Here is a 23,332-nt window from a genome sequence, read left to right as displayed (position 1 = left end):
ACAGTTATCTCTTTAGATATTGTTTATGACTGCTTTTGGGTTTAACCACGGAGCTGACCAGTTGTGGCAGAGACCACATGGCTCACCAAGAGTGAAATATTTACTCTCTGCCCCTTTACAGAAAAAGATGTTGCCCTGTGGGTTGAGAGCTCAGGCTGAAGAACCAGGCCACCTGGTTCAACCAGTTGTGAGCTGTATGGACAAGGTGTTTAAACTGTTTGCACCTGTCTCCTCGCCTATATCTGCTGTATAGAGTTGCTGTGTGGATTAAGAGAGTAAGAAAATGCAAAGCACATAAGACAGCAGCATGGGGCAACATATTCAAATTAGACATCATTAATATTATTATTATTGTTGTTTGTTGTTACTGTAATTAGACTAATCTATCCTTACCAGGAAGAGTATTCTACCATTTTTTTAATAAAAATCATGACTGACACTAATTCATACTTCCACCTACTCTAAAAACTATCTTTCCATTAATTGGTCATAATATTTTTTTAAATTGTTTCAGTCTCCTTCCCACATGAACATAGTCATCAATCACTGTGGCACTGTAACATCCATTATTTAGAGGTTTAGCTCAAAAGACAGTCATTTTTAATATTAGTATCTTGTCCTTACCTCATATTTCAAAACCATTTTCAAAAATGCATCCTGAACTTATGTAGGTAAACACAGTACTCAAATCCTCCAACAACCATACCAAAGTTACAACTATAGAACAACCATCATTCAGAACCACTTGAAATCTAGTTGAATGCTAGACCTACAACTAGGGATTTAAAGAAGCCACATCAACACTGGTAAGAGGGGTGGGGACATAGAATGGACTGGTCTCACAGCCACATGTGGCAGATAAAAATCAAGAGGGATATCTCGACTGTAGAGAACCCCCCTGAGGAACGGGTTTCAGCTCCATACCAGGCCCACCCTGGTTCTGGGTTCTAGGGAAGAGAAGTCCCTAAAATTGCTGGCTGTAAAAACCAGCAGAGATTGAGGCTGAGTGGGAAGGAGGGCTTCTGAAGATCCAGGTAGTTCTTCTTCAAGGGCCTGTGCATGGACTTACATAGACTCTCTCCCTGTGAGATCCATCACCAGCGCAGCAGCTTGATAGGAACCAGGAACATATGGGGAGGAACTGAACTGTCTGACACCAGAGTAAGAGCTGGAGGGGAGAACCTCCTGCAAAACAAATGTGATGAAGGAGACAACTATTCCTTTTCTGAGACCCGCCCTTCACAGAGCTGCCAGGCAGGTGCCATATCTGAGGCTCCGTCAACCTGTATCAAACTGTTCATCACACCCTGGTGATTTTCTGAGACCCTACCCTACCCAAAGTATGTGCTCACCCAAGCCCTTTCCAGTGGCTTTTCTATACGAATGGCCTATCTTGCCTCATGCTTCAGACTTTTCTAACATCTCTGAAACAAGAAGCTCCTGTCCTCTGCATACCCCATACCTCTTGCTAAATTGCCCTAGGCCCAGCACTAGGGGCAGCAGGCCTTGGTTCACCTTTGGCCTCTCCTGGGCACCTCCAAGTCCACCATAAGCTTCTTCTGGATGGCTCCAGGAAGAGCACAGAGCCAGTGCACCCACTGGACAGCTTCAGATCATGCCAGATTACAACCCTACCACCTCCAGAAGTGACACATTCAAGGGGAATACTTGGTGAGCACCAAAGCCCCAGTGAAGCAAGTCCTGCAATAGGGTTGACTGCTGCAGAGCCAATCCACTATTTTAGTCACAGGTGGCCCTCACAGCCGACCAGTCTGAGTATCAATCCCTTCCAGTGATGCCAACAGAAATCAAGGCTCAACTGCAACAGGAGGGTGTACACAGCTCACACAGGGACACAGCTGGAGCACCCAGCTCAGGTAACTAGGGAAGCTGCACCACTGGGCCCTATAGGCCACGTACTACACAAGGCCAATCAACCAAATCTGGGAGATGCAACATCTCTACCTAATACATAGAAACATAGGGAAGCAGCCAAAATAAGGAGACAAAGAAACAGGTCCCAAATGAATGAAAAGGAGAAATCTCCAGAAAAAGAACTAAATGAAACAGAGGCAAGCAAAATACCAGATACAGAATTCAAAACAATGGTTATGAGGATGTTCAAGAAATTTAATGAGAACTTCAAGGAACTTAGTGAGAACTTCAACAGCATAAAAAAGCACATAGAAAACATAAATAAGAAATGAAAGATACGCTAATAAATGAAGAATGATTTACAGGGAGTCAACAGTGAAGTAGATAAAGCCAAGAATTAAATCAGTGATTTGTAACATAAAGAAGAAAAAAATAACCAATTAGAATAGCCACAAAAAAAGGGCCCCCCAAATGAAGATAGTGTAGGGAGTCTCTGGGACAATTTCAAGGCTACCAACATTTGCATCATGGGGGTGGTGGAAGGAGAAGAGAGAAAAGCAAGAAATTGAAAACCTATTTGAAAAGATAATGAAAGAAAAATTCCCTAACCCAGTGAAGGAAATAGGCATAAAAGTCCAGGAAGTACAGAGTCCCTAACAAGCTTAACCCAAAGAGGCCCACACCAAGACATATCATAATTAAAATTCAAAGGTGTACACAGCCCACAAAGGGTTTAGCAAAGGGTTAAAAATACACAGAGAATCTTAAAAGCAGCAAGAGAAAAGCAGTTACCTACAAGGGAGCTCCCATATGAATGTCAGCTGATTTCTCCACAGAAACTTTATTGTCCAGAAGGTAGTTGTAAGAAATATTCAAAGTGATGAAAAGCAACTATCTACAAACAAGATTATGCTATCCAACAAAGCTATCATTTAGAATCAAAGGACATATAAAGAGCTTTCCAGACAAGAAAAATCTAGAGGAGTTCATCACCACCAAACAGTATTACATGAAATGTTACAGTCTCTTCTTTAAGAAGAAGAAAAAGAAAAAATCAAAAATATGAACAATAAAGTGGCAATAAATACATATCTATTAACAACTGAACCTAAAAAACAAAATAAGTAAACAAGCAGAACAGAAATAGACTCATAGATAAAGAGAACATTTTGATGGTTGCCAGTTGGGAGGGAGGTTGGGGGGATGGGTGAAAAAGGTGAAGAGATTAAGAAGTACAAATTGACAGCTACAGAATAATCATGGTGGTATGAAGTACAGCATAAGGAATATAGTCAATAATATTTCAATAACTATGTATGGCATTAGATGGGTACTAGATATATTGGGGTGGTCACTTAGTAAGTTATATAATGTCTAATCACTGGGGCATAATATAATACTGTATGTCACCTGTAATTGAAAAATAAAAAATAATTTAAAAAATGCATCCTGGGTTAGAGACAGTGACCAGTAAGATGATATATTCCAGATTCTCCTCCCTTTTTGACAGATAATTAAACTAGGACTAAACAGGTCAAGTGATTTGCTCTAAGCACAACACCCTGTGCTTCCACCAACTCGTATTTGGACGTGCTTTGCTCTACTTCACCAGCTGGTTATTCAAACAGAAGCTTTAAATTTCTTAGTCTGACCTAAAATTCCAAATAGTATTTAGTCATACAATTAGACAACTTATCATGACAATTTCTCTTGGCCATGATGCTCTTATTTCATTTAGAAATGCCAAAATACATCTAGTTAATGCATTAAATATAAAAAGACTTGTTAAAGAGACTCAATTTATTAATGATATAGTAGAACTTCCTAATGCATCTATTTGGACTTCATTTATAATTTATTTCACAGCTTAGCTGCAGTTCCCACAAGGCAAATATTTATCAAATATTACTGTTTTAAGTCCTCCTCTATATTTATTTGTAGAGGAATACGTTTTTTTCCAAATAAAAGCTAAACTTTCTAAAAGCATTCATCCACCTATTGTAATTTAATGTACATTTGCTGATAAGGTGACAGTAATGGGTTTCCAGATATAACAAAGTACACTGTGCAACCAAACAAAAGAATAAGTAGATTGACTCTGCTCTCATCAAACACTGCCATGCCGCTCAATCACATATGCTCACATTAGCATTGTCCAGGAGAATTCCAATCAAACTCTTGGCTTTGTTCACCAAGGAGTGTGGGCTTGTTCCTTCTCCATCTACTGAAGGTGTGTGGTTTCATGAGGCCCTTTCAGTAACACAGAAAACAAAGGTACCCAAGGAGAGCAGAACAGGACATCTGCACTAACTAATAACAGCAGTTACTACTGAGGAGCCTAGAAAGAGTCAGGCACAGTTTCAGGTATTTAACATGCATCACTTCACTAAGTATTGACAAGTTTATGAGGTAGGTATTATTAATCTTATCACTTTACAGATAAGGAAAGTTCAAATAAGTTAAGTAACCACCAAGTTAACATCATAGTTAAATAAGAGCCAGAGCTGGAATTCAAAGCCATATCATTTTATCCTATGGCACTTTCCAGTACATTATGTTGAATTAGATTTCCAATGGAAGAGTAATTGGGAAAGGAAATTAAAAATGAGGGAAGGTACTTTTTGACCAACACAATTATTTCACACATTCAAATAACAGAGGGTGCCAAAATGCATTCAATGCCATTCACACCTTCATTCACTCTTTCACATGTATATTAAGCATCTATTATGTGCCAGTGACAAAAATTATCTTTGAAAGATGCTAATTTTTTAAAAGAGAAAATTAAGGAATATGACCAACATATTAAAAGAGGGAGAGGAATGTACTGGACAAAGAGGAGATCAGAAAAGCATCAGTTGCTTTCTCAATAGCCTCATCCACTACCTTCATGCTCCTTAAATAAGACTTCAGAGGAAAAACCTGACACTCATTTTCATTGCCCTTTTTCTGTTGGGAAAACTGATGTATGGACTTTTAAGCCATACTGCTAAATCTTCTCTATAGTTTCTTCTATTCAGAGAATTGCTTGCCCCACAGACAATCTTTTCTCCTCTTCTTCATGGGGCAGAACAAGCGCTTGCCCAACTGCAGGCCTGACTAGGGAAGGGTGGAGAGTGGAGAGTCCAAGGCAGGATCTCCCAGGAATGAGCTGCGAGAGGTCAGGAACTGCTTGTGAGACCTCGAGTGTTCCATAAGCCCTAAGGCATTTATGTTCATTCAAGACTGATAATTCTGAAAGACTGAATGGTATGTGGAAGCAATTCATTTCACATTTTATGAAGCACTGTTTCACAGGGTAGAGAGTGTCATTTGCATAAATACATCTTAATTATGCCCTGAAATCCTAGAGGGATTTCCATTATGCCCAAACCACAGAGGTAAATCCTGTCAGAGGTACAAGATACTTTTCAACTCTTTTTTCTTCTAATAAAGAACAAAACTATTTTTTAAAAAAGAAAAAGAATAAGGAGAATATACATGGACTGTATCTTTGGAAGGATCAGCTATATTCTTAGAGATGTAAAAAGATCAATGCTGAGATGGTATGTAAGAAATATAATAAATTCACTTTAAGAGCTGAAGTTTTTTTAATGATATTTTAAGGTGGTATGCTAATCCAATATAATCACACAACAAGCTAGCAACAAACATTGCACACTATAGTATGCATCTTACGAATTCACAAGAAAACAGTTTGTCAATTAAAATTCTAAATAAGATTTGATGTACTATTAAGATTGAGCTATTCCAATAAATGCAATAATTTCAGAATAAAAGTTAAACAAGAGTTCAGAGAAAAAAACCTGATGCTAATTTTAATGACGAAATATTAATGGCTTTATAATGTAATTTCGATATCCAAAAGTTATTCCCACAATAGTTGCTATCAGAGTAAACATTAAAAGCCACAAATAAATAAAATTTAAGCAATATTTTTAAAATTAAATTTAAAATAAAGCATTAGTAACAACTATGTGAAATAAAATACCTATAATATATTATTCCTGACGAGTGTTTTAGCAATTACTGTTTTCATTTGTCGGAAGAATAAAGGACATGGCCAATTTCCACTCCTGATAATCTATGGTCAAGCCAAATACTCATATCTAAATTTTACTAAAATATATGTACTGATTACTCTCTATGACATTACTTAAAAATTGTTTTCCAAGTAGGCATATAGCAAGTATGATTCCTTTTAAAGTTATTTATTTATAGTGCCTATTCAAATTAATTGACTTCAATCTTTTTATTTTTATGAAATAAAATTGTGCTAGGGTAGGAAATAATTTTTGAGTTGGGATATGCTGTAGAAGATCTACTGAATTCCACAGTGCTTTCTAGCTCTCTGTATAAAAAGCTTTCATTTTAGGAAAATTTTATTTTGAAGATGTATGTATTTTTATAAAAATAGATGTTACAAAAGGAGAGTATAGAAATCTAACTGTTAATCATACCTTCAAAATCTAACCTTTTGTTTTAGCTACAGTGACTAAAAGTTATTTATTTATTTTTGCTCTGACAAAGAATAATAGAAAACAAAGACTTAATAGTTCTTGATAAACTGTTAAATGTTCTTACAGAATCTAAACATCAAAACTAAACAGGAGTGTATTAGAATCCCTCTTAAAGTCAGTGTGTCTAATCTATAGACACCTCAGCTGGAAATCTCTCTCCTCAAAGACACTTAACTAGAAATGAAGTCAGTTGAAGTTTTATTGTTCAACTATGCCAAGAAACCGAGGCCTCTGTAGCCAGCAAGTAATAACGCAATAATCTAAAATGCGTACCTTTATTCTTTGGTCATCCACTTCTATAATCGTAGCAACACGAATTAACCTGGGGTTTCGTTTATCCACAACTTCAAGTTTCATATTCGGCAGAAAACCATGAGGCAACCGCTGCAACATTACAAGTGCAGCAAGTCATACACATGTCAACAATTCTAATTAATTTTTTTCTAAAATATTATTGTGTTCTAGTTTTATGTTCAGAACTTTAGTATAAGTGGAATTTATTCTTCAGAGCACATAGGACTTTATGCCTATTATTTTATCCAGTTTCATAAAAGCCTGTGAGAAGAGAAAGAATTTTTTGTCATTTTCAAGACATTTAAAAGACAAAGATAGGTTAAATCATAAATTCATTAATGATCACATCAAGGTTCTAAAAGGATCTTATTACAGTTTATCTATTGGATTAGATTTTTTTCTGAAATTAACCTTATAAATTAAGAAATTGTTGATTATTTTCATGGCCCAGTTTTGGAGTGTATGACCCAGGAGGCAAAATTATTTAATATAGAAAGGATAAACATTATCCTTTATAAATCAAATTTTGAAATTAGATTTAAAAAACTTCATAATTTCAACTGTAAAACTATTATAAAATTATACCAAAATGTAATTTAAAGCCATAACCTATACTTTTGTTACTTTATATGTAACATAAGCATGTTAAATTGTATTAACTTAAAGTTTCTTCCAAGACTTAAAATGCCAGGAATCAGAAGTCTATAATCAGGCAATAACAAAGAAAATGAAGTCAGAAAATTATACCAGGATTTATACCAAAACTAAGGAAATTTAACAAAATCAAAGTCAAAAGACATTTCTGACAATATTTATGGGTTGGCAAAAAGTTTCACTTGAATGCTACTACACAGAAGAATGTTAAATTGACATTATTGAAAATGAAAGTGTATTGAACTCCTGAAGTCTAGAAATGGCAATAGGAAAATAAAACCCTCATAATACATAAGTAATAAACAGTTAAATCTTTCTCCAATATCTGGTTTGTTTCTCTCCAGCTTTTGTGGAAGCCTACTTTCTTTCTAAAATGCATCATTAAATCTACTAAATGGAGTATATGAACTATAAACTAGGCCTCTGATCCCAGAAAATCTTTCTGTTCTCCTGAAGGTCACTGTCCTGACAACAAAGGTGTTGTTTCATACTGCAGACGCCAAAGCTTGAAGTGAATCCATAATAACCCTAGAGTCAGAAAGTTGCCTTTTTAGCTAAATTTTTTCATTATTTTACTTTCTCATAAGTTTCCCTTTGGAAAAGTAAGAGAGGGAGAGGCTACAAGCAATTGGTATTTTTGCTAACTGAATTTTTTGAATTCTTAAAACCCTTTTTAACACTTCAGAACTTCTAGCCTTCTTAATTTAATTATATCTCTTCCCCCCCAAATGCAACCTATTACAATTGATTTTTTGAAAAATGAAATAGCATTTTGTTTTAAATCCCCTTTTATCACTAGAAAACTTTCAGCAAGTAAAATCATATGTAGAAGTTCACTATATAAAATTCTGCTTAAAGACGAGTTGCAGAGCCTGTAGCACACCATTCATTGGATCTGAAAGGGAAAAAAGTTTGAAAACCACTGTTGTAGAAAAGAAATACTTCTAACCACACTATCAACACCCTTTTTTTTTTTTTACAAAGTAATTTATACTTGGGTCAATCCTGAAATAAACAAACACAAATTTGAACTTAAAAAATTAGTATTCTGACAAATGCTAAAAGAAATGTTACCCACTAAATGGATAAAACTGTAACACACAGCTACTAACAAGTCCCCTATTTTATTATAGCATCATTGACATTCAAACAATCCCCAAGACTATGAAAGTTGTGGACTCAGAGAACCAGAAATGAACGACTCATTCATCAGAGACTGATTAGGCGCTTTCAATAGGATTAAGTATGGGACTCCTCTGTTTTTCAAGGAAGTAAATCATCACCTACATTTATGTCTAGGAACAATAAATAGTAAATGAGTCACCTCCTTTCTATTCTTAAATAAAAGCAAGGCAAATTGGTTATGAAAATAACACATGAATTTAAAAAGAAAAAACTAGAATAATTTAAAACTGCCAAATAAAGGCGTGATTCAACATGGACATTATTTAAAGTTGAGCATGTATATAGATGCAAACTTACCATTTTAAATACTTTGGCAGGAACTGCACTAGTTTGAGTAGCATCCAGATACTCTGTCCAGGAAAAATTTTCTGGATCAGGATAACCTGAGAAATACATATAAATATCAAAAGATTATTTATTGATATTTTGATTCCCATATACTATAAGACATCTGGTAACAAAATCACCTACTCTTAATTGGATGCTCACTATTTAATAGCCCCCATGCTAAGAACTTCACATGTATTACTTAGCTGAAGACTATGATAACCTCAGAGAGGGCTGTTTTGCCCCACTATGGCACAAGAGCACTCATTCACTGGTTCTTTCATTCACTCAGCAAGGCTAAGCAGGTTGGCCAAGGTCAAATGGAGATGTGAGTACCTGGCAGAGCCAGCTCATGCCCAAAATCACAGTCTGATGTCGAACAATGAACTGAAAAGCTAATCCTTTCAATAATTCTGCATCTACTAGGGTTTTATTCTCATATTTAAATCTTTGTAATTCTAATATCACAGGTTTGCTATTATTACTGCAATTTAAAACATATAATATATATTGGTATAACAAACCATGAAGCACTCTCTTTCAAAAAAATTTCCATCTAATTGGGTTTCCTAATTCTCTGTGATCGTGTTATTTTATTCCTAATTACATTTGCCAGAGGACTGTGTACATTGTTGTGCTTTTTGTTTTTCCTTTCAAAGAATAAGTAGTTAGATTTATTCATCAGCTCTATTGTTTTCTTTTGTCTTTTCTAATTATCTCATTTGCTACTTTTACCCTTACTCCTTTCTTCCTCATATTTCCCTTAAATTTGTTTTATATTTACTTTGTCAAATTGAATGGTAAAAATGTTTTTTTTTAAAATAATAGAAGCATTAAAGCCTATGAACTTATCATCATTGTCCCTGAATGTAGACTTAGACCTCTAGACAAACTTTTACAAAATATTTTTCTTTTACTTTCTAAAATCAATTATAATCTTTGTCATCTTGATTTACTTATTGACCAAGTATTTATTTAGGAGATATCCCAGATGGTTAATTTTTGTGGTTGTTTAAAATATTAAAAATATTATCTAGTTTATCCCATCATAGTTTCAAAATGTCACACTGGTTGTACAATCCCTGTTTGGGAGACTTTAGAATTTCTTTTTGGTGTAATATAAGATCAATAATTTTCAAAAAATTTTTAAGTATATACATACACATACATCTGTATTTTAAGGTATAAATATGCATAATTCAATCTAAGTAGCTACATTATTTAAAAGTCTCTATTTTTTTTAAAGATTTTATTTATTTATTTTTAATGAGAGGGAAAGGGAAGGAGAAAGAGAGGGAGAGAAACATCAATGTGTGTTTGCGTCTTGTGCACCCCTTACTTGGAACCTGGCCCACAACCCAGGCATGTGCCTGACTGGGAATCAAACCGGTGGCCCTTTGGTTTGCAGGCCAGCACTCAATCCACTGAGCCACAGCAGCCAGGGCAAAAATCTGTTTATTTTGTTTTGAAGGAAAAGCCTGAAACAGTATATTAAAATCTCTAAAATAATTTTTCTATACTGTTCTTCAGTACTTTTGATAATTATTTCTTCATATTTGAACTTTTGCTAAAATAAAACGTTATGAAAAATATACAGACCAAGTAGATAGCTTGAAAATATCTCACAAAATTAGCATACCTGTGTAACCAGAACCCAGGACACATGCTCCCCACAGTGCTATCACAGCCCCACTTTCCTCAAAGAGAAAATCCAATGATGGCTTCTAACCTCCCATGTTAGTTCTGTTTGTTCTATTTTTTTATCCTTTGTAAAAATGGAATCATACAACACGTGCTCATGGGTTTTGTTCTGGCTGTGAGGTTTGTATAGACCACTGAGTACAGAATATTTGCTTTTCACAATTTATTTCTCTATTCTATTGGTGATGGTCATTTGAGTAGTTTCAATTTGGGCGCTATTATGGAAAGTGTTGCTATCAACATTCCAGTACATTCTTTTTGGTGAACAGAAGTATACATTTTTGTTGCCATGCATCCAGGAGTAAAACTGCTGGATCATGGGGTATTTTGCTTCATGTTTTGATGTTATATTATTTAGCATATAAAAGTATATGTAATGTTCACTATTAATTGCACTTCATATTTAATATAGACAAAATTTCCCTTTGGAGATATAAATTACTTTTTGCCTCAAATTCTTATTAAAAATTAAATTGTATGCCATCTTATTATTTTCTGCTTATGTGTACCTGATAAATTTTGCCCTTTTTTTCACTTATATCTTATTTTGTTCTAGGTGTATTTATGTTAACACCACTTAAATGGATTTTAAAAATCATTTGCATTTACTTTCCCAACTGATTTCTTTTATCTAACTTCTGTAAACATTTTTTTAAGCTGGGTTTTTTAGAAAGCTCTTTTAGAGTTTCTTTTGCTCTTTGTCTTTTTTTATATGAGTCATGTTATATACCTTATGTCTCAATATTTATTTCTGTACTTGCATTTACTTTTATAGCTCATATTTTTTTTTTTAAATGCCCAATCTCATTCATTGTATTTTGGATTTTCACATTTCTGAACAGGTTCTAAATGTGCTCATACCTTGCCCCGTCAGTGTTGAGGTCCCCTCCTTCCTGCCCCAAGTTTCTCGCTCAGGAGTCTGACCAGCAAATTCAGTGGAATGGGGCGGGGGGAAAGAAACAGTGTGGTGCACTAATGAATGGATACAAAGTGAATAAAAGAAGAAGCAATTAGTCCTGATCTGGCCCCTTGAAGACAACTGGCATGCTGCTGAGAGGAATTTTCCTTTTCCCTATTTTTGTAATTAGTAAATGAAAATACAAGCTTGTGGCTGTTTTATTTATTTATTTTTTAAGATTTTATTTATTTAAAGAGAGCATGAAGGAGGGAGAAAGAGAAGGAGAAAAACATCGATGTGAGAAAGAAGTATCAATCAGTTGCCTGTAGTATAAACTCCAACCTGGGACCAAACTCGCAACCCAGGCATGTGCCCTGATTGGAAATCCAACTGGTGACTATTCACTTTGCGCAACAACGCCCAACCATAGGGTCAGGAGCAATAATTGCCTCTATTTGATCTCCAGAAATTAGTTTTGTATGCATGAATAAGGGAAGGTATGTATTATGTATATATTCCTTGTTCAATGAACCCAAAGAAAAGGAAAATGTTTTATAGCCTTGGGAAGCTTGCAAAGCCACCTACTCCCACTGTCTCTCTCCTAACCCTAGCCCTGAGTTCCACTAGGCTCAGGGTGTCCAAAGTAGGGTAACAGAGGAAAGGCAGGGAACAGACCCATTCACAGAGCTGTGTGGCAATACCATGACAGATACTTAAATTCCAAGAGTTTACATTCCTATTTAAAACAAAAAGGAAATCCCTGGCCAGTGTGGTTCACTGGTTGGAATGTCATCCAACAATCAAAGGGTTACGGGTTCAATTCCCAGGGCACATGCCGAGATTTCAGGTTCATCCCTGATCCGTGGGTGGGTGGTGTCTATGAGGACAACTGATCGATTCATGGATGTTTTTCTCTCTCCCTTCTTGCTCTCTAAAAAAGCAAATGAAAATGTCCTCAGGTGAGGATTAAGAAAAAGGAAATATATGAGACGAACCCATAAAACAACAATAGCCTTTACCCTCTTCACTTGTCTCAAAGAAAGGCAACCTCCAATGGCTTCCATTTATTGGTAAGCAATATCTCGAGTACTCCATTTACACTGTCATTTATTCTTCACATCTGCCTGTGAGGTACACCTTTTTATCCTCATTTTATAAGTGATGTTCAGAGACCTTCAGCAGCTTGCAAAGTGTTACACAGTTGGGAAATGGGAAAAAACAGCATTTGAATAATTATATCTGACTCCATCATCTACATTCTTAATAACTGCCTCCCCCTAGAACTATAACCTACAGCATCATGATCCAAAGTGATCTATCCTTTTGGTCACAAGACTGAGTTTGTGCGCCCCCTGGAGGGAAGGGTGTAGTATTGCGAGGTAACAGGGTGGGAACAAAGACTGCTCCACTAGAGACCATACTACATAGGGTGGGGCAAAAGTAGGTTTATTGTTGTTCATATGGAAAATAATATAACAATTAATAAATAATACAAGAACAAACTCTTGTTTTGTGTACTCACAACTGTAACTTACTTTTGTCCCGCTCTGTAGGTGTAAGCTTATTTATTCATGTCCTACCTTATTCCACACTACTTAAGAGTTTAAAAGTTCAGAGATGGACAGTATCTGAAGAAAAATGAAGTTCAAGCTGTGGCTGTGGGCATAGGTGGCTGAACCAAACAAGGGAAAAGGATCAATGAACCACAAAGCAGGGCATCATACAGGCAGCCCCACACTTCCCCATGGTGCCAGCAGTTCTCTGGGATAAGAGGAAGATCTGGGTGACAGCATCTTCAATTCATGTTAGAGATTAACTAGAAGGCAAAAAGATTACAGCAAGAGAAGGGACGAGGTGTGGTGGAATAGAAGAGTGTGTGCCCTCAGGGAGGTGAAACCTAACCAAATGAGAATGGTTTTAAGAAAAGCAGTGGGACTACTTGGGGATATGGCAAAAGGTGCTATGTCCTCTATGGGCTGAGGTAAGTAGCAGCCTCAAGAGGTGCAACAGAAGATGCCCTGTGTGAAAAAACTGGGATAGGTGAAAGCCAATTCCAGGGCTTGGAGTTGAAGGGACTTATTTTTTTTTTAAAGTCCTTAAACAGAATATAAATATGGGACAGTGCAAAAAAGAGAGAAACTTAAGGTCAAACCAAGTTAAATACAAGTGAAAAAAATACCTAAATCATGTCATTCCAATGGATTCCTGTATTACTCAGGAAAAAAGCAAGTCCTTATAATGACCTGTAGACCTCTACATAACATGGCTCATTACTGCCCTGATTTCATCTCCCTTTCACTCTACTCCTCTAAGGAGAAAACAGCAGACTTGTTCACTCCTCAAGTTCTTACATATGCTGTTCCTTTACCATGAAAGATCTGTCCATGGATTGCCCAGACTCCCCACTTCACCCCCTTTAAATTGTTGCGCAAATGTCACATTCTCGGTAAGTTCTTCGTTGAACTCCCTGGACCATATAGGACCTTCTGCCTCCCCCCTTCCCAAATATATATACGTGCACTTTCTAAATTCATTATCTGCCTTATTTTTCTCCATAGCACTTACCACCTAATGTATTATATATTTTACATATTTGCTATCTTCTTCTACTAGACTATAAGCTGCCTTATAATAGAAATGTGTCTGTTCACTTCATTGCTATTTCCTCTGAGACTAGTACCTAACATATTGCCACTCAATAAATATTTGGTAAATATTTGTTGAAAGAAGAAAATGTATTTTCTAAGAGGTATGCTTTTAGCATTGCAACGGCCAAGAGTGAAGGAGGTATGAGCCAAACTGACATTGGTCTAGTCTCAAGATATTGAATGGAACTCTGACACAAAGTTGTTCACCTGCTGGTACTGGTGGTCTCAGAGGTATCATTAGAACAAGATTATGTTCCTCTAACAATATTTGCTAAGGTTCCAAACAGCACTGAAGACTGGATTGTGACGAGAGAAGGCAATCTGATTTGTGGCATCTGTGCAAGGAAACTATGATACTCAACTGCTTGTTCCATATAAGAAAGGACAACTTAAGTGTTAGATTGGTTACAGACTCTTCTCATGAAAGCATCCTCCATTATTTCTCCTGCAGAAACAATAATGTAAGCAGGAACATAATTTTGCCACTGTAACGTTCTTTCTAAAGATTTCGGATCATGAATAAATAGCTCAAGTCCTTAAGTTCCTGACATCCTGGTCTGTGTAATCCACCCATGGAATGTAGAAAAGCATGACCATAACTATACCAATGGCCAATCCAAGAACCAAAAACCATAGGTATCCTAGGACAAGCAATTTTTAAGTACTGGAGTACAGTCCCGTTTAATAACCAGCAATAAAAGGAGTCTGATGAGAGTCCTACTGAAAAAAAAGTTCAATCAGAATAGACAGAATATTGATCATAAACACACATGCTATATGGACTTAAAAAGATACTTCATCTAACTCATTTTATTGATGAGGAAAGTTAAGACATGGCATTTTAAGTGACTTGCCCAAGGCAAGATAACTAATAATTAAGTCAAAACTAAAGCCCAGGTCTTGTAACTTGCTAATTGACAGAAATTCAAGACCTCTAAAGAGCAGCTACAATGTTCAGTGAGTGCTCTGTAGGCTGCCAGCCCCTATGACCAAAAGAAAGCATCAGGAGAGAAATGAGGGCCATAGGACTACTACTGGTGAAGATCTGATTAGTTTTTGCCATTATTTTAGATGAGCCTGGATTTTCTAATTGCTGTTTTGGGAGCTCTGTCAAGACAGAGCAGTCACTCATCTAAAACTGCAGGTTTTCAGATGCTGGAAACTGAGGAAAATTACCATGCACAGTGTGTTGCACCTAATTCCGTAGATCTTGCCCACAGAGGTGCTCTTTATGAAAATGATCTTAGCATCAAGTTATCACTAATTATCCTATGTTAGATGGTGGTATACTATGGAGTACAAGACAGAAGAAATACAAGACATGAGGACAACCAGTTATTTCAATCACTGTTAAGCCTAATTCATTTCCATCCAATTTTATTCTCAGGAAAACATGCTGGAGCTGACCTCATATTTATGGTATCTTAGATGCCATTTAAGTTCTGGACTCAAATTCAGCTCATCACAGTTTAAGTTAAAATATCTTTTTTTGGCAAAGTAATACAAGCCAGACTCCTTAATATTCATAACAGGATGTCATATTCGTTACTTGATCATCAATCAGGTCAGGAAGCACATGGAGAACTCTTTGATCTAAAGTATGGACTATCAGTACCTTAGGAACTTGTCAAAGAGCTCATTTTGTAATTGATTTTTTTGCTCAAAATATGGCTGAAATAAAGAATATTCAGAATAGACTAAAGAAATAGTCTCTTCTTTGTTTGGTGAAATCACCAAAAAACAACCAATCTGTGCTATATTGGCTGAGCTCTGGGCAGAATTGTCTTAGAAAAGGCCATGGCACCTCCCCTTCCTGATATACTCAATGCTTGGTAACCAGTAGACATTCGCATTCTTTATCTTTCTATGAATACTTAATGTAGGAAAAAAACCAGATTTTTTTGCTTCTTATTTTCTCTCAATGTCACTAACTGCATAACATTCCACTGAGTAATTTTTATGACTAACTTAATGATCCTCATATGTTATGTCTTTTTTTGTTCTTTGTTATATCCTCAGCTCCTAGCTGTGCCTTACACTTAGCAGACTCTTAATTAATATCTGTCCAATTAATTAATAATTTATAATTTTTTTGAACTCCTACCTTGCCTACGTGAACAAAATTTCTCTATAGGAAATAACACAATGACATTTAAAATATAGTAATTTTTTGTGTGTCTAAAAAAACTTAATAGTTAATGCTATAATTAAATAAAATATTTATTTATACTATAAATTTTGCTAATTTAATTTTAGCTTTGCAAGGAAATTATTAAGTGAAGTTAAATTATTAAAACATTAATTTGCTAAACTATTTCTGTATGCTCATCAAACATCAAAAATATTTGATAACTATGTCCAGCCAATTGATAATTCTAGAGTATCTATAGAAACCAATTATTGTTATTCCTACAAAATACATTTCATTAACTCCCAAAATATCAATTATTATAGCTTTATCCTGTGAAAATAAATTTGTGTTTGGTACTCATTCACAAATCTAATGCTAGCTTTCCAATTTAAAAATGTAGAAATGAGCACATATATTTAGCTCTGTTTCCTTCTAAATGCCTCCAAAATATCAATACAGGCATTTTAAAGTAATTGTTTATTAACAGAGAAAATGCTGAATTAATTTTGATACAAAACATTATGGAGTGTTACTTAGCCTTTATAAAGAAAGAACTATACCAAATGAATTAAAAGAGATTTGCTGGGACATAATTGAGCAAGACAAAAGATGGAAAAATATGTACATAATATAATCCCATTTTTATAGCACATAGATTTAAAAAGGACATGAACATATAGGTATATGAGTATGTATGTGTGCATGTATATGCAATTGTATGGGAATTAGCAAAATATGTATAGCATATAATGTTTAATGGCTCAAAACATTTTCCTTTCTTTCTTGGGCAAATAGCTGAGCTGCATTTCCTAGACTCCTATGCCATGAAATGCAGTTATGTAACTGAGTTCTGGCTAATGCTTGGGGGCAGAAATGATGTAATACAATCATTTGTTATTACAAATAACAAATGAGCTTGAGTTTGGTCCCTAAAGCTTTCTCATGTGCAATCAGCAGCTCTTTTCCCAGTCTCAGACTTAATTGAAAGATTCCTAAGGACCTGGAAGAGAGCTAGTCCCAGAATAACTGCATCAAACAGAACTAACCCCTATCAACTATGACTGTCCTATGACAGGAGTAAAAAATTGATTCCTACTATGTTAAGGCACTAAATTTTTGGAGTGGTTTGATATACTAGTTAGTGCATGGTAATTAATATTTGATAGAATTCACGAGTGACGTCATCAGGTCCAAAGATTTTCTGTTGTAAGATTTTTAATTACTAATTCACTCTTTATATATGAATTATTTTATTTGAAATTTTTAAAAAGAAATTGACTTATTGCATCTTTTTATGTACTAGAACTTGTGGATAAAATGCAAGGAAAATAAACACAGTCCATGCTAACACCATATTCACATACAATTTTGCCTATATTTTAAGAAATCTGGTCTTATTTCATTTTAATTTTTATTTTTTACCTCTGAACTTTGTAATATTGTTGTTGGAAGAAAAAGTTATGGAAGTTAATATGGAAATATTTATCAAATGCTTAAAATTTTTTCTATACTCTCTAATCCAATAATTTCACTTACAACTGATACAGAAAGATCTGATCAGCTCACTGGGGAGGAGGAGGGAGGGACCATAGGAGAAGGTCGCCTGAGGCAATGACAAACTTCCTAGATTGGGATTGGCTGAGAAGCTGAACACCTCTGAAGCACATGGAATTATGGGCCAGAAGATTTAAAATAAAAGCAAGGCAGAGACTGGCTCTTCGGCTCTCTTCATCGAGGAGGTCTGGATGATTGTGCTGCAGCTGCTTGCATTTCCCAAAGGACAGTATTTTGGATGGGAGAAGAAACTCCAGGTGCAGCCTAGAGTAGAAGGTGGCAGGGTTATTCTTCTTTGGGTGTTCTAGAGGGGGACAGGCTCTGAGACAGAAGCCTGCCAGTCTTCCAAAAATGTGTAGCTTCTGTATCTTACGTTGTTTTAGTTTATAAACTAATCCTACAGAAGATAATGTCTATGTCAAGTCTATACTTAAAAAGAAAAGAAGATAATTAAAAAATAACAGGGGGAATGATAGAAGAACTCAGGAGTTAAAGAGTTTAGCCTTAATTAGTAGGCTTAAATGATTAAAGCTGTAACTAAATAGTTAGAGAATTCAACCTTAATTGATAGGCTTAAGTGACTAATGCATGTGGAAAGCTATTATTCGAAAAATATAGCTTTTGAATAGACTCCTTTCCTTTTTCACCAAACCTCTGCCTCCAGAATTTTGCCTAGAGGGTGGCACTGGGCAGCAGGCCCCCCACTTGCTGGCCAGTAACACCACAAAGAAACAACAAACATACGTAACTATTTCTTTAAAAGAACATATTTCATTATTATTTAAAAACTGGAAAAAGTTTCCAATACAAAGGGAAAATTTAAATAAATGGTGTTGTATTCATAATATAAATAAGTATGTTGTCATTGACAGGTTCTCAAAGAATATTTAAAGAAAATTATATTTTCAAGTAAAAGTGAGGGAAAGGCCAAAAAAGCTGAATGAACAATAAAATCACAATTCCCATTTTTTAAAATATATGTTTAATCCTCACCCAAGAATATGTTCATTGATTTTAGAGAGAGAGGAAAGAGAGAGGGAGATAGAGAAACATATATCGGTTGCCTCCCATATGCATCCCAACCAAGGATTGAACCTGCAACCTAGGTATGTTCCCAGACAGGGAAATTGAACCCACAACCTTTGGGTGTACGAGACAACACTCCAACTAACTTAGCTTCCTGGCAAGGGCAAAGATCACAATTCTAATTTTTAAATATATATATATGGTCAAGTAAAAAGACAATTGGAAAAATAACTAAGAGAATAATAATAGTAAGTTCTATCTAATGATGGGATTAATATTTTAATTTATTCAGTATAAAATTTCATATTTTACACATTTCCTAGTTTTGTAATAAAAATATATAATTAATTTTTATTTTAAAGAAGTTTAATTATAAGAAGTCTACTGTTTCACTTTGTTGGTGATTATGTATAAGTATTCAAAGGTAAAACGAACTTTGATTCATAAAGAGTAGAATTAAGTTGACTGAGCACTCCACAGCAAAAGGGAACACTGTCCTTTCACAGTGCGACTATGAAATGTGTTGGGAATTCACTCTGTGGGAGATGCCTTAGGGAAATGGTGCTGTAATTTGCAATCAAGTTAAAGAACAAGAGAAAGGATAATGATATCTTGTGCTGCAGAGACAGGATCACTTTCTGATGGAATCACAGTAATATCCTGTAGGGACTATGTTAGTAGAATATCTGTCTGAGCCACAGACACATAACATAAAACAATATTGCACACTGTATCAAACGGCCACAGAAAATTGTCCCACACTTAGCAAAATGCAACTTTAATTTGTTTTCTCACTTTGAGTGGCTTTTTGCTATCACATTAAAATGAATTTACTGTAGAACATGGTATTTACAAGAAAAGAGAGGCTTACAAGGTCAAGAACCAAATTATTTCCCTCAATTCATAGAGTCTGCCAGACGACAACAAACTCTGAATAAAGAGCTTGTACATGTCTTCTTATTCAGTAATTAGCCAAATCAAGGAAGGAGCAATCCCAAAGTATCTTGCCTCTTCCTAGCCCCATTCCTACAGTCCTGGTGAAGGCCTGTAATCCTATTTTCACATATCAGGAATCTCCCTGCCTAAAGGTCTTTCACCCTACCTTTCTAAGCCAGCCTACTACTGCCAAAAACATGCTTCCTAAACATGGTGACAGCAGAGATTTCATTATACATTCTTCATTCTCATTTTTAAATATCTTTCATAAAATGACCTCAATCTACCCACCCTACTAATTCCTTATTAATAGTCCAAAACATAAGTGAAGCCCATTGTAGACTCCTGACCTCCAGAACTATAAAATAATACATTCATGTAGTTTTAAGCCACTAAATTTATGGTAATTTGTTACAGAGCAGTATACCACGATATAATTTTCTCCACGAAACACTTCTTGCCTTCTCTGGCCAGGTATTACCTCTTTACTTAATCTCCTTGGTATCATCTCTAACAGTTATTTATAAACTCACCAAATAGTCCCTTGCATATTTTCAGCTCCCTGAGCTCAAGAAAGGCTTCCCATCAACCTTTCTATGTCATCCTCCCCTACCAAGGTTCTACATAATGATAGAAGCAGATTATAAGACAATGAAAAAAATGAAAAAGCAAAGAATTCACAACTCTATACCACTATAAGTTAAAAAACTGAGTAAATAAATCACAGAGGAGTATAAATCAACTAATAGAAGGAAAAATGAAATTAGGAAATCACCATTTGGCAAACACCATATTAATAACTAATTCATCTAATGAGTATCAATACATGCTAAAAACTAGTGGGTGAAACTTTAATGAAGAATAAAATATTTACACGATTTCAAATTAACTCTCCAGGAAACAGGTATTAATTACAAAAGGGAAAGAGCAATTTTACAGTGGAGAAACTTGGCAACACCACTTTAATCAAGGGACCAAAGTTAACATTAGCAGGAAAAAAACAGCCTAAAATCATGCACAACCAAGAGGCATGCAATGAGAACACAGCATTGCTCCCAGGACACTCCTCTTCAGGTGCATAGTCCACATCTACTCCTGAGGAAACATCAGAAAAAACAAAAAACAAGCCTATACTCTTCAAAAGTGTCAAGTTCATAAAAATCAAAGGAAGACTGAAGAACTATTGCAGATTGAAGGAGATACTAAAGGAATGTGATGGGTAAACACTGTATGTGATCTTGGATTAAATCTGTCTATTTTTCTGTGTGCTTACATGTCTTTTCATAGAGAATACTACTAGGTGACTGGCAAAACTTTCATTTTGATAACTTAATCTCAAATGGTTTGCTAGGGAGGAGTTTTTGTTTTATTTTTGCTATTATGACTTCCGAATCTTTAAAATTATTTCAAATTTTAAGTAAAGTAAAAACATTTACCCTGTCACAGCCTGAGCCTAATGTCCTAAGTCACTTCTCGCCTCCTAGCCTTTTCTCCCCATCCCTACCCTGCAGCCCAGCAAATCAGTCAAAACACCCATAATTCTTATGTCTGCCAGGAGCTTCCTGCCATCTTGCTTTTCTGTATACTGTCCATTCTACCTAATATTCTCTATCACCCACATCAGTTAAAATATTGCATATCCTTCAAAGACTACTGCAAACACTGCTTCCAACATCAAGATGTCCATATGTGAAGTTGGAGTTTATCTCTCTCTCTCCTGTTCCCAGTACTCTATTGAAAGTTTCCTTCCATCACAATCAGAAAACAGGACTTCAAGCAGCATGGCGAGGAGGAAAGGGCAAAGGATTTCTTGAAGTCAACTAGCAGGGCCTGCCACCAAACCCCCAACACACCACACAGTTCTTCAACTATGAAATTGAAATAACTGACAAAAACTTCACAAAGTTGCCATTAAAGCAGGTAAATTTGTCAAGTCATACAGGTCATTCAAGAAAAATGAGGTACAAAAATAAAATTCCACTTTACACTCCGTATGATAGCTATAAACAAAAACACAAACAAGAAGTATTAGCAAAGATATAGAGAAATTGGAAACCTCCCACATTATTGCTGGTGGGGATGTCAAACGGTGCACCTCCTGTGGAAAAGAGTCTGACAACTGCTCAGTAAGTTAAATGTAGAATTATTATATGATCCAGCAATTCCATTTCTAAGTTTATATCCTAGAGAAGTGAAAACTCAGTCACTCAAGTAACACTTGTACACAAAGGTTCATAGCAACACTACTCAAAACAGCCAAAAAATGTAAACAATCCAAATGCCCATTAACTGACAAAAAAAGAAAATTGTGGCTTACCTATATAAATATTATTTGAAATTAAAAAGAATGTGTTGATACATGCTACAACATGGACGAACTTTAAAATCATTATGCTAAGCAAAAGCCAGACACAAAAAACCACATATTATAGGATTCTATATACATGAAATATTCAAAACAGGCAAATCTATAAAGACAGAAAGTAGATTAATGGTTGTCAAAGGCTGGAGGAATGGAGAGTTGGGGGATAATAACTAAATGGTTCAGGGTTTCTTCTGAGGGGTGAGGGAGACATTCTAAAATTGATAGTGTTGATGGTTACACAACTCTGTAAATGCATTTAAAAAACACCTGAATTGTACACTATAAATGGATGAATTGTATAGTATGTGAATTATATCTCAAAAAAAATTTACAAAAAAATAACTATTGTAGATTCCTTCCTTCAGGAAAAGCATCACGTTTTATTCTGTTTGGTTCTCCCCTTCTATAAACATGGAAGTCACTACAGAGATGTTTACTAAGTTGAATGCGAGGTTTGTGCAGGCTGTGCTTCAACCGTGAATAGCAATCTGCATTTGGAGAGGCACTCTCTACAGGACTGTCATCCTTCCTAGGGCATGTGGCCCTGCTACGAGTCAGATGAACCCTGACAGAGATCATGGCTCTTCCGGGCCTCCTGTCTACCTGCTCAGGTTGAGGGGGAGGCTTGTGGGGACAACGGTCTTATCATCAATTACAGAATATGTTTTCACACATAAAGGACTGTTGATAAAACAATTTTTAAAACATTGTGTTAACTGATAAACAAGTCACTCATTCCAAGCAATACTGTAATATTAAGTAATAGAAATTTCATATACATACAAATCAATATGAATTACTTTTAAAATAGCAATACCATTCATAAAAACTGAAACAGCAAAATATGTAACCTTCAGCTAATGAATATTTAATATTTTAACATACAGACCTAATTTTTAACTTTAAAGAGCTTTGCAATATACCTCCTAAAACCATGCTCCTGGAGATTTTAGGCAAAGGGATCAGATTTACTTATATGTGTACGGGATCATTATTAACTAGACATTGCCTACCGATCAGAAATGAAAACCAAGATCTCACTATAAGGACCGATGCTTCTGGAGAAAAGTGTCTCTTCTTCAAATTCTAAGATTTATGTGATAAGGATTTTCTTTATGTCTGCCTAATACGTTTTTGTCATTTTGCAACTTCAGCTAAAATTCCAGTAGATTGATTCTGAAAGAGTAGAAACCCCTGCCATGTTTTTTAGTCCTCTCT

The 23,332-nt window shown here is 35.4% G+C and overlaps 1 protein-coding gene across 2 annotated transcripts in view; it reads right to left on the bottom strand.

Moving 5' to 3' along the window:
- Nucleotides 1–23,332, bottom strand: part of L3MBTL4 (L3MBTL histone methyl-lysine binding protein 4) — a 338,998-nt gene that overhangs the window by 229,469 nt on the left and 86,197 nt on the right. For both annotated transcript variants that reach the window (XM_054587391.1, XM_054587390.1), the window contains exons 9-10: nucleotides 8,826–8,911; nucleotides 6,669–6,779 (exon numbers count right to left, since the gene is read on the bottom strand). In XM_054587391.1, the coding sequence (XP_054443366.1) occupies nucleotides 6,669–6,779; nucleotides 8,826–8,911 (197 nt within the window). The remainder of the gene's footprint in view (nucleotides 1–6,668; nucleotides 6,780–8,825; nucleotides 8,912–23,332) is intronic.

Source organism: Pteronotus mesoamericanus, unplaced genomic scaffold, assembly GCF_021234165.1.
Source record: "Pteronotus mesoamericanus isolate MK-2021 breed Mesoamerican mustached bat unplaced genomic scaffold, CSHL_Meso_final scaffold_118, whole genome shotgun sequence".
NCBI classification, from domain to species: domain Eukaryota; kingdom Metazoa; phylum Chordata; class Mammalia; order Chiroptera; family Mormoopidae; genus Pteronotus; species Pteronotus mesoamericanus.
This window is presented reverse-complemented; position numbering and strand designations above follow the sequence as displayed.